Source organism: Echiichthys vipera, assembly GCF_963691815.1.
Source record: "Echiichthys vipera genome assembly, chromosome: 8".
Lineage (NCBI taxonomy): Eukaryota > Metazoa > Chordata > Actinopteri > Perciformes > Trachinidae > Echiichthys > Echiichthys vipera.
The window spans coordinates 12,578,120-12,594,117 of record NC_139833.1 but is presented as its reverse complement, the minus strand read 5'-3'; the positions used below and the strand labels follow the sequence as shown (position 1 = coordinate 12,594,117).

General features: G+C 41.3%; 1 protein-coding gene across 1 annotated transcript in view; it reads left to right on the top strand.

Moving 5' to 3' along the window:
- The window catches only part of grin2db (glutamate receptor, ionotropic, N-methyl D-aspartate 2D, b), a gene marked incomplete at its 5' end in the record, with an annotated part of 36,918 nt that overhangs the window by 12,442 nt on the left and 8,478 nt on the right, over window positions 1–15,998 (top strand). The window contains 8 exons of the mRNA XM_083917975.1: window positions 2,008–2,213; window positions 2,788–2,956; window positions 4,351–4,504; window positions 5,006–5,131; window positions 6,692–6,921; window positions 7,275–7,435; window positions 14,491–14,560; window positions 14,671–14,788. Coding sequence (XP_083774101.1) covers window positions 2,008–2,213; window positions 2,788–2,956; window positions 4,351–4,504; window positions 5,006–5,131; window positions 6,692–6,921; window positions 7,275–7,435; window positions 14,491–14,560; window positions 14,671–14,788 — 1,234 coding nt within the window. The remainder of the gene's footprint in view (window positions 1–2,007; window positions 2,214–2,787; window positions 2,957–4,350; window positions 4,505–5,005; window positions 5,132–6,691; window positions 6,922–7,274; window positions 7,436–14,490; window positions 14,561–14,670; window positions 14,789–15,998) is intronic.

Sequence of the window (15,998 nt, the reverse complement as noted above, 5' to 3'; positions counted from 1 at the left end):
AATGACTGCCGCTCGGAAGAGGAAGTCTTGGCCCGGATATCCGATGGCTGCACCGGAAAGCCCAAACTATTAGTCGTTGCCCCCAGAAACCTTGTTCTTTTTAGGCTGATGTTGTCCGGCTATTAAAAGGCCTAGAGGTTAGAAATGTGGATTTCTGCCTGCCACCCTACTGCGTTACTTACTTTCATCCTACTCAAAGCCGTTCTGTGTAATTATATGGCAATGTCTGATTTGACACTAAAGTAAATGACTAGAACAAACAAAGCTGGATAACCAATGTAACCCTATCATTTCAGGTAATTGCTCCCAACCCACATAACAATGAATATTTAAGGCCTGGTGTTCTAAAAGAAAAGAGCGAGTGGGCACAATCACACCTGTACGATATAATTCAAACCAGTGCCATCGTTCTGCAGTAAATACAGCCTTTATGAAGCTTATATCCAGTTTTTATTGAGACTGTCAGGGAGATGTTCATTCATCTTAGTAGTCATTTTGTGGCCACAGTTTGTGAGACAGCGCAATTTATTTCCTCCCTGTCTGTGTCATACACTGGAGGACAAAATGAAGCCTAATACAATGTTTATTGCATTTTTTACATGTATGAGACTGTATAATGTTGAATAGGTGTTAACACTGTCTCTCTGTGTGACTGTGTTATGGTATTGTTATTGTGGTATTGTTATCATTATAAAACAAAAGCCGCTTATAAATTCTATTTAGTGTACAATGATTTGAAATTTAATTTAAAGTGTCTCCTTAACAGTAAACACTGCTCTTTTTATATAGCTTTATTCTGTAGCTTTCTTACATTTCATTTTATAATATGTGATAGATACGGTGTTTAGGCAGGCTAATTGCAGTAAGAGTGACAATGAAAGTGGTTGTAGGCAATGATGCCAACAATTAAATAACTATTATTAAATCACAATATAAAACACTCCACTTAAAGTCCATATACAGTATGAACATAATTTCTTCTCTGTTCTTTACCTGTTCTGGCATTTAATTACCAAAACACCAATCTGGATGCATAAATACAACATTAGTTTAAACCAGGGTAGGACGGCCTTGATGCCCCTCTGAAAATCATATGCTCATCGTCCACTGTGACCTCGCTGCCCCGCTCCATAGCCCCGTTCTTTGCCTGTTCTTTTCCCCCCGGCACTGCTTCTCTGCTCCAGTCAAGTCCGCCTAGCAACAGCCCATTCACGTACTTGATTTGTCAACAGTAACGTAATCAACACGTGTGGTGTGGCATAAAAGTACAAGCATGACAGGGCTCTCATTTTGTGATTGGGAAAAGTGACGGCCGCTACCCGGTCGGTTCTGCATGAGTGCAACTCTCAACAGAGACGAGAAGGAGGCAACATGGCTCACTTGTTTGCTACTTTCATCATCAGCTCCAGGAAAAAACAATGTTTAATTCAGAATGTTATTGATAAAGTGTTATTTTGTTATTAATTAATGTCATGGACTATTTCTACATGAGGAACAATCCCATATAAATGTGATATTTGACACATGACACAGTATGTAAACTACTAACAGTGAACCCCAGCGGTCTGATTGATGGGCGGGTTGGCTCAAATACTGTAAAAAGAAATGTACTAAAACTCAACAATGGTAGCATGACAGGATGAAAGCAGTAAAGGTTTTATAATTTATTTCCATATTGGTCCTGACTATAACAACCCAGCCCTTCTGTGCCTCCAGACAAAAGAGGAAGTTTTAACATGTAGATGTAATTATTGCATGCATTACTAATTAACAAATAATACATTTTTTAGTAAAACACTGCATACATTCACCTTTCCATATAATACACAATATCTTTAGACAAGGCTAACTGGAGTCTTTCTGACTCTTGCCTTGTGTTCATGAGGTTGTTTTGTCATTATAAACAAGGGTGATATCTATTACAAGAAAAATAAATACTGATTGTTGTTGAAATGTGTGGATTCCTGTGCTCCACCTCGCTAATGTTTCTCTTCTCTGTTTCCCCAGGTAGGCTGGTGGGAAAACGGCGTGCTGAGGCTTCGCTACCCAGCCTGGTCTCGCTATGGGCCATTCCTTAAACCACCTGATGATGCCCAGCACCTGCGCGTTGTCACGCTGGAGGAAAGGCCATTTGTCATTGTGGAGTTGGCAGACGCCGCATCCGGGACCTGCATCAGGGACTCTGTACCCTGCAGACGGCCCCTTAATGCCAGGTTTGAATCCTTTGGATTTAAGACAATGATGAGTTTTGGGTAGGATTTGATGTTATCGACCCTTTCACTCAAAAACCTAAAATATGTTAAGTGTTAATGAAGGAAATAACAATCAGAGAAAAATCGAATGAAATAGAAATAGAATTGTAGCCTCTCCTCTGTATTTATACCCGTGTTTTGAATGGAGTTCCTAAGCTCTCACAATGCCATCCAATTGAGGTGACATCAATCACCTATCAAACTGTGGTCTCTTCACTTCCTGACCATAATCAATAACAGACTGCTCTCCAGAGGATCAGTGGAATGACTCAGGGGTCTGGAATCAGATATGACCACAGTGGAGCTTTATGGTTCATCAGCTTCTGAGGGGATGACAGCACCTATCCTACACTGGTCGATCAAACCTGTCACCAAGTGCTGGGTCACAAGATTCCTCCTCTGTGACCATTTCCTTTGGTTTTGCTCCTTTTCTTTTCCTTTCATTTGGCACTATTACACCAAAATCAGGATGCCGTTTTTAAGGGTTTTTGTTTGACACTTACATATTTTTTTCTTCTCTATGACTCTTTAACAGTGCCATCCACGAGGGTGTGGCTCCCATGAAGCAGTGCTGCAAGGGCTTCTGCATTGACATCCTCAAGAGATTGGCCAAGATTGTTGGCTTCACCTATGACCTTTACTTAGTGACCAATGGGAAACATGGGAAGAAAATTGATGGGGTTTGGAACGGCATGATTGGAGAGGCAAGTCTTCGTATGTGCATGTGTGTGTGTGTATCTGTGTGTGTGTGTGTATCTGTGTCTGTGTGTGTGTGTCTGTGGTTCTGCCTGTCTGCCTTTGTGAGCGATATGTTCTCAATGTCGTCAACGTCACACGTCACATGTGCTTGTGTGAGGTTGTGTGTGCGAGTTTTCATTTGTGCCGCTGCATATTTTGTGCTGCATTTTTTAGTCAACAAGCCACATAGTAGCATTCCTCTGTCCGCGTCCCTCCGTCCTGGGTGGCCAGTTAAACGCTTTGTGTCACATCAATCGCTGTGAGCGCTATGGCCACTTAACCATTGCCAGCGATCAGACGGATGTCATTTATTACACGCACATGCACACACACAATGTGCAGACATAAACACTATAATAGAGGGTAAAAAATGCACAGTTAGGCAAATTAAATGGACAAGCGTGGTTGCTAACATATATGCGGTGAACACACACCCCTGCAAACACTTCCAGAAAGCGTGTTTATCTGCAGAGACACATGAACCACAAAGACACACATTGTCAGACACCCCCTGGCTAGTTGCAATTAGTCCTTGATATTTTCCTGGCAACAGTCACTGAGGTCCATGATCCTCCATCAAGAAAGACACAGAGATGCTGGCAGAAAGAATAAAAAACAACAGGCACACACAAACCAACAAGCGCACACATGCACACACACATACTGAGATCGATACGGGAGCTGCTGTTTCATTGAAGCGGCCCGCTGTTTCTATCTTTGTCCCAGAGGGAACTTGCCAAACGCCAGTTGTCACGGGGTTCCAAAACAGTTTCACCACGCTCTCCTTGCTCTATCATTTGACTTGAGCTGGGGCCAGAGCTGTCTGTCAAATCTATTTCCACATGCAAAAGGCCAAGCGAATTTTGTTTTCTACAACTAATGTCTGTCTTTTGATCAGATGTTTCAAAGCCTGCCATTCTTTGATCAGGTAATCCAAAGACTTGGCAAAGTTGAGCGGAGGGTGCTTTGCTTTCCGCTTCGCTTCATTTTTTTTGCTGATTTGCTCTGAAGAGCGGATGTGCCATGTCTAATGTAGATTAACATTTCACTTGTACAATCAGCAGACACAGCGGTTTTCAGGTTTTTCTAGATGGTGGCTGGGAGGAGAAGGGCCCTAGTTCATTTTGTATGCTAAAGAGATGCACAAGAGACACGTGTTCAGTATTTGTAGCAGATTGAATCCTTGGCCTTTCCCATGCAGGCACATTTGAGGCTGTACAAGGGTCAGGGTGCAGAAATGCCACTATCTCACCTGGAAACAAACCTTTGTGAACCGTAAAAGATTGTCTTTGTCTGTCCGTAACTGCCAAAGGAATTATTCATAATTAGATTTCTCTCACACCACTGATGTCCCCTTTAGGTGGTATACAAGCGAGCCGACATGGCCATTGGCTCGCTGACTATCAATGAGGAGAGGTCAGAGGTCGTGGATTTCTCTGTCCCTTTTGTGGAGACGGGGATCAGTGTCATGGTCTCCCGTAGCAACGGAACTGTATCACCCTCCGCTTTCTTAGGTAAGAGGCTGTGTTTATGTGAGGCGTCGAGCCGATGTACAGAATCTAATCTAATTACAAAGTGTTGAGTTTGCATAAAGAGCCTCAGTCTTTGGCTGCTGGTCCTTACATCTAGATTAGCCGTTACTTTTTTTTGTTTAGCGGCTTGTGTCTTCTCAACTTGTAGTTTCACTCTGTCAGCAGACTCAAGGCTCCAGCGGGAGAACAGTTATTGGCCTATAGACTGCATTGAGATGATTGTTAAAAGATAAACAGTGTTTATGGACTTCTGGAGAATATGTTTTCTACAATGGTTGCTATTTTAGCTGCATACAAGGCTCATCTCTGTATAGCCTTGTATTTACTGTATATAATATGCCAGGTTTATGAAACTTTCTTGGCCCTTTTATTGATAATAATAATAATAATAATAATAATAATAATAATAATAATAATAATAATATAATAATAATGCATATGGTTGTTTTGTGTGCATTTAAATCTTCTTTTGATTTTTCAAAGAGCCCTACAGTCCAGCGGTGTGGGTGATGATGTTCGTCATGTGCCTGACCGTGGTGGCTGTGACCGTCTTTATTTTTGAATTCTTCAGCCCTGTGGGCTACAACCGCAGTCTCCAAAATGGCAAGAGTGAGTATCTCAGCTGAATTTTTTCTTTAGCCTGTAAAATGAACTTTTTGGTTCTATTGAATTTGTTTTTTTGTCGTATTGGTCAGTTTCAGGGTGGGGGAGTAATGTAATACAAGTATTACTAGGTTTTCATATTTAAAATGCAAAATATGATTGACTGTATTCTGTTATAGTTACAGTTTAAATTGGCGTTATTCTAAATACAGTTACTGTCTTTAAAAATAAGTCACTTGAAGGGATTACTTCTCCGCCGAGGAGGTAATGTTTTTGGTTGTTTTTTTGTTTTTTTTTGTCAGCAGGATTACAAAAAAACGTATTGTCCAGTTTTCAGGGAATTTGGTGTTAGGTTGTAGCATGGGTAAAAAAACAACCCATTCAATTTTAAAGAGGAATGAAATCACAGGGCGGACACACAAATTATTTTTCACTTTCGTTGACATTGCAAGATAGGACATGACCTTCTAGATTGTCTTTGTTTTCTTTGCTCTCAAATTCATATGAGGCTCACATTTCCCTCAAACATTTTCTTCTTTTAAAGTGCAATATTTTGTGCGCACAGTGCACCTGCCATACAATAATGGCAGAGGAGACGCAGATGCCAGAACACTGTCAGGAATGTGTTTCTGGATTTATAGGACCCAGCCAAATGAGCTCAGTAAGGCAACTTTGAAGTATTCCAAAAGTAATCCAACATTATTAGAATAGGTTAATTCATTTGAGTAATGTAATGGAATACGTTACAAATTACATCTTAGAGCATGTATTCAGTTATCTGGAGTCAAATTTAAAAGTAACCCTAGTCCCTACACTGGTCAGTTGTCAGAAAATGCTGCCCTCCGTCCTTAACTGTGAGTGTGGCAAAGAGAAAATTCTACCTACAGTATGTTGAACTGCATCGAAGTATTCTTGATATGCTTGATATTGAAGCAGCCATTCATTATTCATCAGCATAGTTTGTACCCCTGTGATATTCAGTATGCCTGATGCCTCGGTCCAATACCCAACCCGACTCGCCTCTTTTACTGCATGTTTGCTGTGCTCTACATTATTTGACCTTTCTGTCATCTTCCCATATATCCCTCTTATCCGACCCCATCTCTCTCCTTCATTCCTCCTTTACTCCTGTTGTATAAAGGAAGGAGTGTTTTTAGCCCTTTGAATGCTGATTTGCACCATGCCGTTTAATCATTTGTGAGATCACGTAGCTGCTGAATTGAAAGCTGCCATCCTCAAAACGTAAAGTCACCAGCCATATGAGCTTTGGTGTCAAAAAGCCTGCTAGGTATTTTCATACAGTAAACCCACTTTACAGATCATTCAGGGAAGTTTAATTTGAAACGGCTGCTTCATCTGCAGTCGGGTGCTACTGAATACACTATTGTGCCGTGTACAGGCTGGATTTCTGTCTATAAAAAGTTAAAAGCACTCATTACGCTCTCTTTCTCTCTCTCTCTCTCTCTCTCTCTCTCTCTCTCTCTCTCTCTCTCTCTCTCTCTCTCTCTCTCTCTCGCTCTCTCTCTCTCTCTCTCCCTCTCTCTCTCTTTTTCCCTCTTCATCCAGAGGCTGGAGGGTCAACCTTTACCATAGGAAAGTCTGTATGGCTTTTGTGGGCTATTGTCTTCAACAACTCCGTGCCAGTGGAGAACCCCAGAGGAACCACCAGCAAGATCATGGTGCTGATCTGGGCCTTCTTCGCTGTCATCTTTCTGGCCTCCTACACTGCTAACCTGGCTGCCTTCATGATCCAGGAGGAGTACATTGACACAGTGTCAGGCCTTTCGGACAAAAAGGTACCTCCTTGCTTGAATACTGATTAAGTAGGGAAAGCAGAAGGAGAATTAAAGTCTTAGAGTGAGCCAAATCCTTTACATTTGAATGTTAAATTGATTAAAGCACAGGAATTTAGAAATGAGTAAAATCTCATTTAACGTAACTCAATTACCACCGTTCTTGAATACTTAAAAGACAGTTATAAATGCTACTTTAAGTACACAGGCTGCTCTCTGCTAAAGATACGGCTGCGCACGGAGTCTTGTAAGTTAGTCTGGAAAGTGGACAGAAATAGGTCGGACAGATTGGTGCACAGCCTGGTGTGTCTCATGCCCCTTCCGTCTCCCTCCCTTGCCTCCCTTTGCTCCGCTAGTTTCAGCATCCCGAAGAGCAGTACCCACCTCTGAAGTTTGGCACGGTGCCCAACGGGAGCACAGAAAAAAACATCCGCTCCAACTACCCAGACATGCACCAGTACATGGGCAAATACAACCAGAGAGGAGTGGAGGACGCCATACTAAACCTCAAGACCGGGTCTGTCCACTTTAACATGAGCTTGGTCATTCCCTCACATTTCCATGTGTTCTGCTGATCTTTCTCCACATCTTGCTTTTTTATTTTCCATTAGCTGAGTTTCCATTCAAGCATGCTTTGTAAATTATACTTTGTTAGATTAAGCAAGTTGTTAAAATTGTCCATGCATTTCAAGCAATAGAAAACTATATAGTTGTTTGTTTGAGACATAAAATCTATATCCCGTCTAAGTTTACAAGACAACAACAACAACCAAGATGCTCACATCACAAATTATTCAGTATTGATCCATTAACACATTTCAAAAGTTACATAACAAGATTGCCCTGCTATTCTGTCTTATCGACCATGCTTTTTCCCCCTAATAATTGCAACCAAAACAAAAATCTTCATGGAAAATAGTCGATTTAATGTATTTCCTGCTACCAACCAAAACAACTCTTTAATATTTTTTTTTTTTCAAATTGTGAACTCCTTTGGTCGCTGTATAAGGTGATGAATGGAAAGCTTTGAAGCTTGCAACTCTTTTATGGTCAAAAACCCTGTGTAGCTGCATTCACTTGCAACAATTAGAAACTGCAAACTGCACAAAAAAACAAAACAAATTACCCTGCAGAATACTGACCCAAATTACCTGCAGTTAGGTATCAACACACAGTGGACTACAGTTACTACCGTAATACAGACCCAGTCTCTTAATGCTTTAAACTGCCCAGCATCCAGAACATATCATATGCTGTTTTAGTTTAATATGATGAAGATTGTGTAGGGAGAATAATTCCTCTGGGTCTTATCATTTGGAAGTTTATCCAATCATTTTTTGTAATGTTAAAAAATAAACTCCCTCAGAACATAAAGCAATAGCTATAATCAGCAATAGGCTACTAATAGCAGAAGAACCTGCCAAAATAATCCTTTAATATAATGTCAAACTGACAAGTTATTTAACACAATTCTGCTCAGTGCTCACCTCAATATTCATGTGAGATTTGGGCTGGCAAGGGGGAAGGGGAGAAAGTGCTGCCGAGCTGGAAGCTGCATCGGTTTGGCCTGGCACCAGACAAAAGCACGGACAACCGCTTTAGTATGACTCACTGCATTTTATCTATATTTTTATATGTCTGCTAAATATTTAGTACACTACTGCATACATAATTACAAAAAACTTGAAGTTAAAGAAGGGCAAACTGACTTCACCGACCGGTCTTTGAGAAAAAAATGGGTGACATGTTGTCGCCCTCTCTTTTCTCTACTTTGTTCCTGAAAATATTCCAAAATTGATGATAGGTGAATCATTAAAGTTGACAAAAAAATCATAACAATTTTTCGATTTTTTTAGGGCCCCTTTCAGTCCTTGGAATTGTCCTAACTCCTCCCCTCCCTTACGCCGCCTCATTGTGCAAGTAAATGTGGTGCTGCTCAGTGGTCAAAAGAAGACTTTTTTCTGTTTTCTTCTGATGAAACATGTACAACTTAAACTGATCATTTCTACTCTCTGAGATTTAACAACACAATTACACCACAAATTCTATTAAGTAGCTCTTTTGGAGCGATTGTATCAAACAATCTTTATCGCGTAGATGTTCACATTGCCATTCCTCTTAACACGTAGCGAGGATTTCTTGTCTACGGTATGTTTGCTTAAAGGTCCCATATTGTAAAAATTCTGATTTTCATGACATTTTTTATTTTAAAGCAGGTTATGGTGAACCAGCATTTATATTGTCTGAGGAAACTGTCCTCTTTTCACATTGACAGTAAAATGCTAACTATCTTCTTCCGCTGCTTCATTGAATCAGTTATATTCTTTAGCCCGGTGTCTTGGTTCTGCAACCTTTCCCTAAAAAATAAGAATTCCCTGAACCAAATTGTGAAGTGGGCTACTGATTGGAGGGCCACAGGTGAACCCAGAATCCCTATATACTTGGCAGCTACAGAGACTAGCTGCATCTATATTTGAAGATGGATCCCACCCACTATATGGTGAATTTCAGCCTCTCCCATATGTCCACAGGTACAAAATGCCGGTTTACAAAACAAACAGATACAGAGACAGTTTTGTGCCTAATAGTAATTAGGCTACACACCAACTACTACCTGCTACAGTGCTGTTAAATCATTCCCCAGCTGCAGTGACAGTGCAGAGACGCAGCGAGCACATATGTGGAATACCTTGAAACTCTAACCAATCAGAGGGCCTGTGAATGTTCAGGTCATCGTTATCTCCAAAGCAATTTTCAGTCAAAAGCAACTGGACTTGGTTATTTGTCTAGGCAGACGTTTCACCTCTCATCCCCTCAGTTCATGTACGCAACTGACCAGGCTTGGACTGGTCCGAACTAGGGATGCTCGATATTGGCTTTTCTGCCGATATCCGATATTCCGATATTGTCCAACCCTTAATTTCCAATACCGATATCACCCAATACCGTTATATGCAGTCTTTTTACAACAAAATTGTTAAGATAACAACATCACATATCACCTATTATGGAATTAACACATAATGCCTAATTTTATTGTGATGCCCCACTGGATGCATACATAAATGCAACATGGCTTTTCAAATGTAAACACAGTCTGTACAAAATAAGTTATTGAAAAAAGTGCCTTTTATTTGTTTGTGTTTTTAGAGAGAATATTTTGCCTGAAACAACACTACGACAATATCAAAACAAGGAAGATGCGTAGCTTCAGTCCAGAGTAGTAAACAAACAAAGTCCTCTTTTCCCAGACTGAGTAACTGGCCATAACTTGGCAAATAATACAATCAATAAATTAGCAGTCAAGCAGTCAAGCTCAAGATCCTAACCTGGTTAACGCTTGAAAACCAGATATCTGTAGTGGATCTAATGGATACAGCACCAGAAATTAGCTTCTGGACATGACTGTAAACAATGCTGTACAATTCGGCTAAGCACTGGTCTGAGAAATACTTGCGGCTGGGCATGGCATAACGTGGCTCGAGGAACTCCTCAAGTTTGGTGAATCAGGTGTTGTGCAATATTCAGCACCCCTGCCGTGAAATGCACCCCCTTGCATTATAGGTGATATTCTGGATCAGAAGGCTATTGTTTCGACCTATATGAGTAGCTTTTATATAGGTAACCTAATTAAAAGCACACATGTTTGAACCTATTGTAGGAGGGTAAGCCTACTTTTATTATGGCTAAAATATATCAGTCGCTGAATTAATCATGAATTAACTCGACTCGTTAAAATTTAGGATTTATTTTACGTCAAAGTAGGGCACCACACCAAAATAAGACAGGATGTTTATTAAACTTTGGTGAAGCTTTAATACCTGTTTGTACTTTAAAGTAATTGATTGTTAATTTTTATCAGTCTCGTCTCGAACGCGTTAATTCGTACCACAGCCTTATCAGTGACCTTTCTTTCTTTCTGTAAAGAACGGAAGACTCTCACAATGACGTAAGGTTATAAACATTTATTTGACTACCTAACAAGGAGAATACAGGACAGTGCAACACTGAATAGACAAGTGAAAAGGGTTAAATGTGGATATAAAAAGCTTAAGACCAGAATGATTCAGGTCTACGGGGCTGGTTTATAATATTACTGGCGGACTGAAACTGGTTCTAATTAGCTTGTCAACAGAACTCGGATCAGAATTTAACTGTCACCAACAGTTAAGCAAGAGTTGCATTAAAAGGCAAACCTTACTTTGCCGTTGATTTTACAGTCGCCCTGGCGTCTTACAGTACCGATGCAGGTTCGTAGGTCCGCGTCCCGGTGTTTGGCGGACCTTAGTTCTGGGTCTGTAGACTGGGTCAGCTGCGCGGTTGGATCGGCGGGCTCGTCTGCTCCTGTCCCGGCTCTTCAGGTGGCTTGCCTCTGGAGGTTGTTTTTGGGTTGACAAAAATGTTCTGACCGGTTCTGAACTAGAGTTTAAAGCAATTTGTCGACCAGACAAAAGGGAAAAGACGGCACGAGGGGTTTTACTATACTTAGGAAAAATAAAAACGTGTCGTAGAAACTACTAAAGTACTAAAGTAAGAAAACAACGTCTCTTGCTAACTTTGGGTTAACAAAGTTAGACAAAAGAACAAAGGGAACGAAGAGGGGAGAAGAGATAAGTGCAGGAGGTGAAGTAACAGAGGGGGGGGGGGGGGGGCAGAGGTGGAAGAGGTGCAGAGGTGCAGAATAAAGTTGCAGAGTGAGAGAGAGCAAAGGACACCTGTCTGTTCCTTTATCTCACAGTTGAACGAAAAGGGGGGGGGGGGGTCTAACCCAACCATTTGGCTCTGAGCGAATCAGCTGCTTTCTATGCCGGAGTTCAAAGGGAAAATTAAACCACCTTTGGTTGATTTTCCATTATTAAGCTTTCTGATATCCAATTTTACCAAAATCTTTAGGCAGACAGTTTAAACAGATACAGATACTGAGTGACGGGCCTATTATTAAAACACAAAATATTTCAGGAATTAGATAGAGACTTTGCACTTCTGAAACCACATAAACATAATCACAACAAGATACAAATAATGCATATACTGTTACACACTTGCAAGAATGTCTTTGAACAGCCAGTTGTGATGAAACATCGAACTTTAACTGTTTTCCAAACTTCTACACAAAGTTCAAAGTCCCTCTGTCTCCCAACAGACTGTTCCTCCGGTTCAAATTGTGGTCAGATTTGAAGTTGATTTAGGTTAAAAGGGGTCCTTCATCCTGGAGTTCTGGGTTTTTTATTACCCTAGGAGGGTTTGAGGTTGTAAAACACATTTTATCTCCTATTGAAACAAATATAAAAATGTCTTATCTACCGTTGTCTTCCTGTGACTCTGAGCAGACAACCAGACACAAAAACTCCTTAAACAGCACTTCCTCATGAGGTCCTACACTATGAATTGCAAGAAAAGCTGGGATTATATTTAGGAAACACTGAGTCAAATACATTCAACTTGCTCAAAAGATCCATTTAATTCATTTTGTAATTATGGCTACAGTATATTTCCACAGAACATACAAAAAGTGTTGTTTTGTGTTCTCTATTATCCAAGTTTGTGATTTTAAACTCTTTAAAATAGTTTAAAGACAGTAAGTAACCAATGTTCTGACCGTTGTGGGTTACCTGTATATAAGCTACTGCTATAGGTCGAAACAACAGCCTTCTGATCCAGAATATCACCTACAACGCGAGGGGTGCATTTCACGGCAGGGGTGCTGAATACGGCACAACACCGGCATCCTGAACGATAGAAAAAGTTTTTTCTCGATGTCGGCTGTTGCTTCTTCACTTTTCTGCACAAATGTAGCGTATAACTCCGCATGATTCTTCTTGAGGTGTGTGATCAAATTTGATGTATTAAAGGAAGACGCCTTGTTTCCTCCTCTCATAACCGACGCCTTGCAGTCGTTGCAAATCGCAAATTTACTGTCAGTAGTTGACACTTCGAAATACTTCCAAACCATGAACATCTCATGCACCAGGCGATCAACCTACCAGTCTAGTGTGTTGTTGTTGTTATACGTCATCAAGCACGCGCCTGTAAACGTCCCATGTTGCATTCATGCAGACTCGGAAATGCTGAGGCCTACAGAACAAACATCGGTTGTAAAAAAACAGATACCGATAATTCCCAATATTACATTTTTAACTCAATATCGACTCAATTGGTTCGGACATCCCTAGTCCGAACCAATCAGAGCAGACTCTGCTTTTTTGGGAGGGGGTCTTAAAGAGACAGGCGCTAAAACGGAACGTTTCAGACAGAGGGTGAATACAGGTATATTCAGACGGACAGTATGAGAAAAATAATGTTTTTTAAACATTAAAGCATGTAAACATGTTCAAATGGAAACCCAAAATGAAAGTATGCACCTGAAAATGAGCATATGTCCACTTTAAAGATTTATTGTTTACCTTGGAAACAGAAGTTGACAGTAGAATCTCACTGTAAGGTTCAGTCTACAAACCCTACAGTGCTGTGTTTACATCAACCCATTTAATGAGAAATCATCTAATATGTAAGGTTATTATATGATTTAGTTGTGTGTGGAGTCCTACCTGCTGCCATTCTTTTCTGTCATTTTATTTTAATGTTTTCTCACTAGCAGGGCATAATACATAGTGGCATTCTTTTCAACTCTGACTATAATTTCACATCCTTTGTCACACTTCCAGCTTTCCTGCACAGATTCTCTCACCTTTACTCTCTCTTTCTCTCTCCACCTTCACCGCTATCTCCACCCACCCACCCACACAGTGCAAGCAGCATTTCCCTCTTCAGTTTCTAGTAGAATCTCTATCACCCGTCATGTGTTGGATAATCCCAGTTTACTTTATCCTAAGCCTCTGTCATCATTTCTCCCTCCCCATTGCCTTGACACCACAATTATAACTCAGTGTTAACATGCACAAAAATGAGAAACTCTTGCTTTTTTCCTGCTGTCTTTTTTCTCTCTTCCTTAGCGCTTATCTTTCCTTTCCTCTCATGCCTCATCTGCCCTCTTATCCTACCATTTCTCTCTTGTCTCTTTCTCTTTTTTGGTCCATTCTTTCCCTTCCCACTGTGCTTTCTCCGTGTGTCTGTATTTAAACTTTATAATCCTCATCACTCTCTGGCTCCATCCCATGTCTTTTCCCCCTGAAGTGTGTAAATCTTTCCCCCCCTCTCTCTTTCTTTCCCTCTCTCCCTGTCACCGTGCTCTTCACACCGTATAAATCCCATCCTCCTCCTCCTCCCCCTCCCCTCCGCGTCCTCCACCACCACCTTCCCGCTACTTCTTACTCACACATCTTTCCCTGATCTCTGCCTTATTTTATTCTCCTTGTGTTTTCACTCTTTCAGCCAAGCCTGCTCTACTATTCCACGCGTCATCCCTTTTTCTTGTTATGATTTAACTTTTCATGCCCTCTCTATCATTCTGTGTGCCTGTCTGCCGCATATTCTTGCACCCTAACTCTCTTCCAAGGTGTATCGCAGAGATCCACCTTTATACCTCCTCCTCTGTCTCAGCCGGTCTCTCCATCCCTCTGCTGCCTCTCTCCGATTAAATGATGAATGAATTCTCCCTTGATCCCTTTACAGGAAACTGGATGCTTTTATTTATGATGCTGCAGTATTGAACTATATGGCCAGGAAGGACGAAGGTTGTAAGGTGAGGACTGAACCACGCAGGCGCCTTTGCTCACATACTAGATTCAACTCATATGCTTTTCTTTTGGTCAGTTTCTTTTTTAAATATCTGTTCATTGTCCTTTTTCCAAGGTGATGACCATAGGCTCGGGGAAGGTTTTTGCCACCACAGGCTACGGTATCGCCCTGCACAAAAACTCACGCTGGAAACGTCCTCTTGACCTGGCCCTGCTGCAGCTGGTGGGAGATGGTGAGAACGATGGGGAGGGGGGTAGAGAGGAAAATAATTAGGACAATGGAGGGGCAAAGGGAAGGTTATGGGTAAAATGACAGGACAGAGGAACGAGCGACAGAGCAGCACGAGGGTGGGGAGTGGATAGAGGATACAGGGTAGATGAATGAGAGGATGTTTAGAAGTGGATGGGGGTGTGTAAGGTGTGGAGAGAGTGATGGAATTATGGGGTGTAGAGGGCTGATGGTGATGGTTAAGAGGTTTGCAGGTCTTTTTATTGGCTACAAGAGAGGAGTGAGAATATAAACCCAAGTGGGTTCAAGAGGAATATCATTTGTTGGTAGCAGAAATGACTTGATTCTGTTGGGGAAAGTTCCCTGTCTTCCTCTCAATATATCCGACTTTAACTCTCCTTCCCTTCCTCCTGCTCGGGCTGGTAAAAGAAACAAAAAAAAAGGAGTTACTTGTGTGAGACAATGTTGTAAAAAAAGATCATCACGACTTGTGCAGTGACAGATTCACGCTGATTGCAGATTAGCTGATACTGACACAGAGAATGAGGAAGTGTGAGAAAGAAACAACCAAAGAGAAACACCTGAAGAGAGTGCACTGACGCAAAACAAGATATAAAACACAGATCAGATAATTGAATAATTGATAGCTATGAGAGCACTATTAGCTTGCTGTTTGTCTGCTGCAAACACTTGTGTCTGGGATTTATCCATGGGAGGATGGTTCCTTGTTTTTGACAGAGAGAATCTGTTTTTAGCAATAGTCGTCAGTACACTAATGCTTGATTGTCACTTTACACAGTCCACCACACACATTTATTGTCTTAATCGAATGCTGCTTGTTTGGCTTTTTCCTCGTGTTTTAAATCAGCTTTGCTTATGGCATGGTGGACAAAGCCCTTTAGCTGTTTCTGGCACACGGACACTTTAGCTGCTTACACACTGATAATGCCAATTTGGTGCCAAGATCTATTAAATAAGACCGGTGTCTGGAGCTGTGTGTGTGCGTGTGCGTGCGTGTGCGTGCGTGTGTGTGCATGCGTGTGTGTGTGTGTGTGTGCGTGTGTGTGCGTGTGTGTGCGTGTGTGTGTGTGTGTGTGTGTGTGTGTTTGTGTGTGTGTCCAAAAAAAAGAGAAAGCCCAGACAGCCTTGACATGCTACTATGTCTGTTGTTTCTTTTTAATTCCTGGTGCATTCCCTTATCCTTGCTTCTGTTC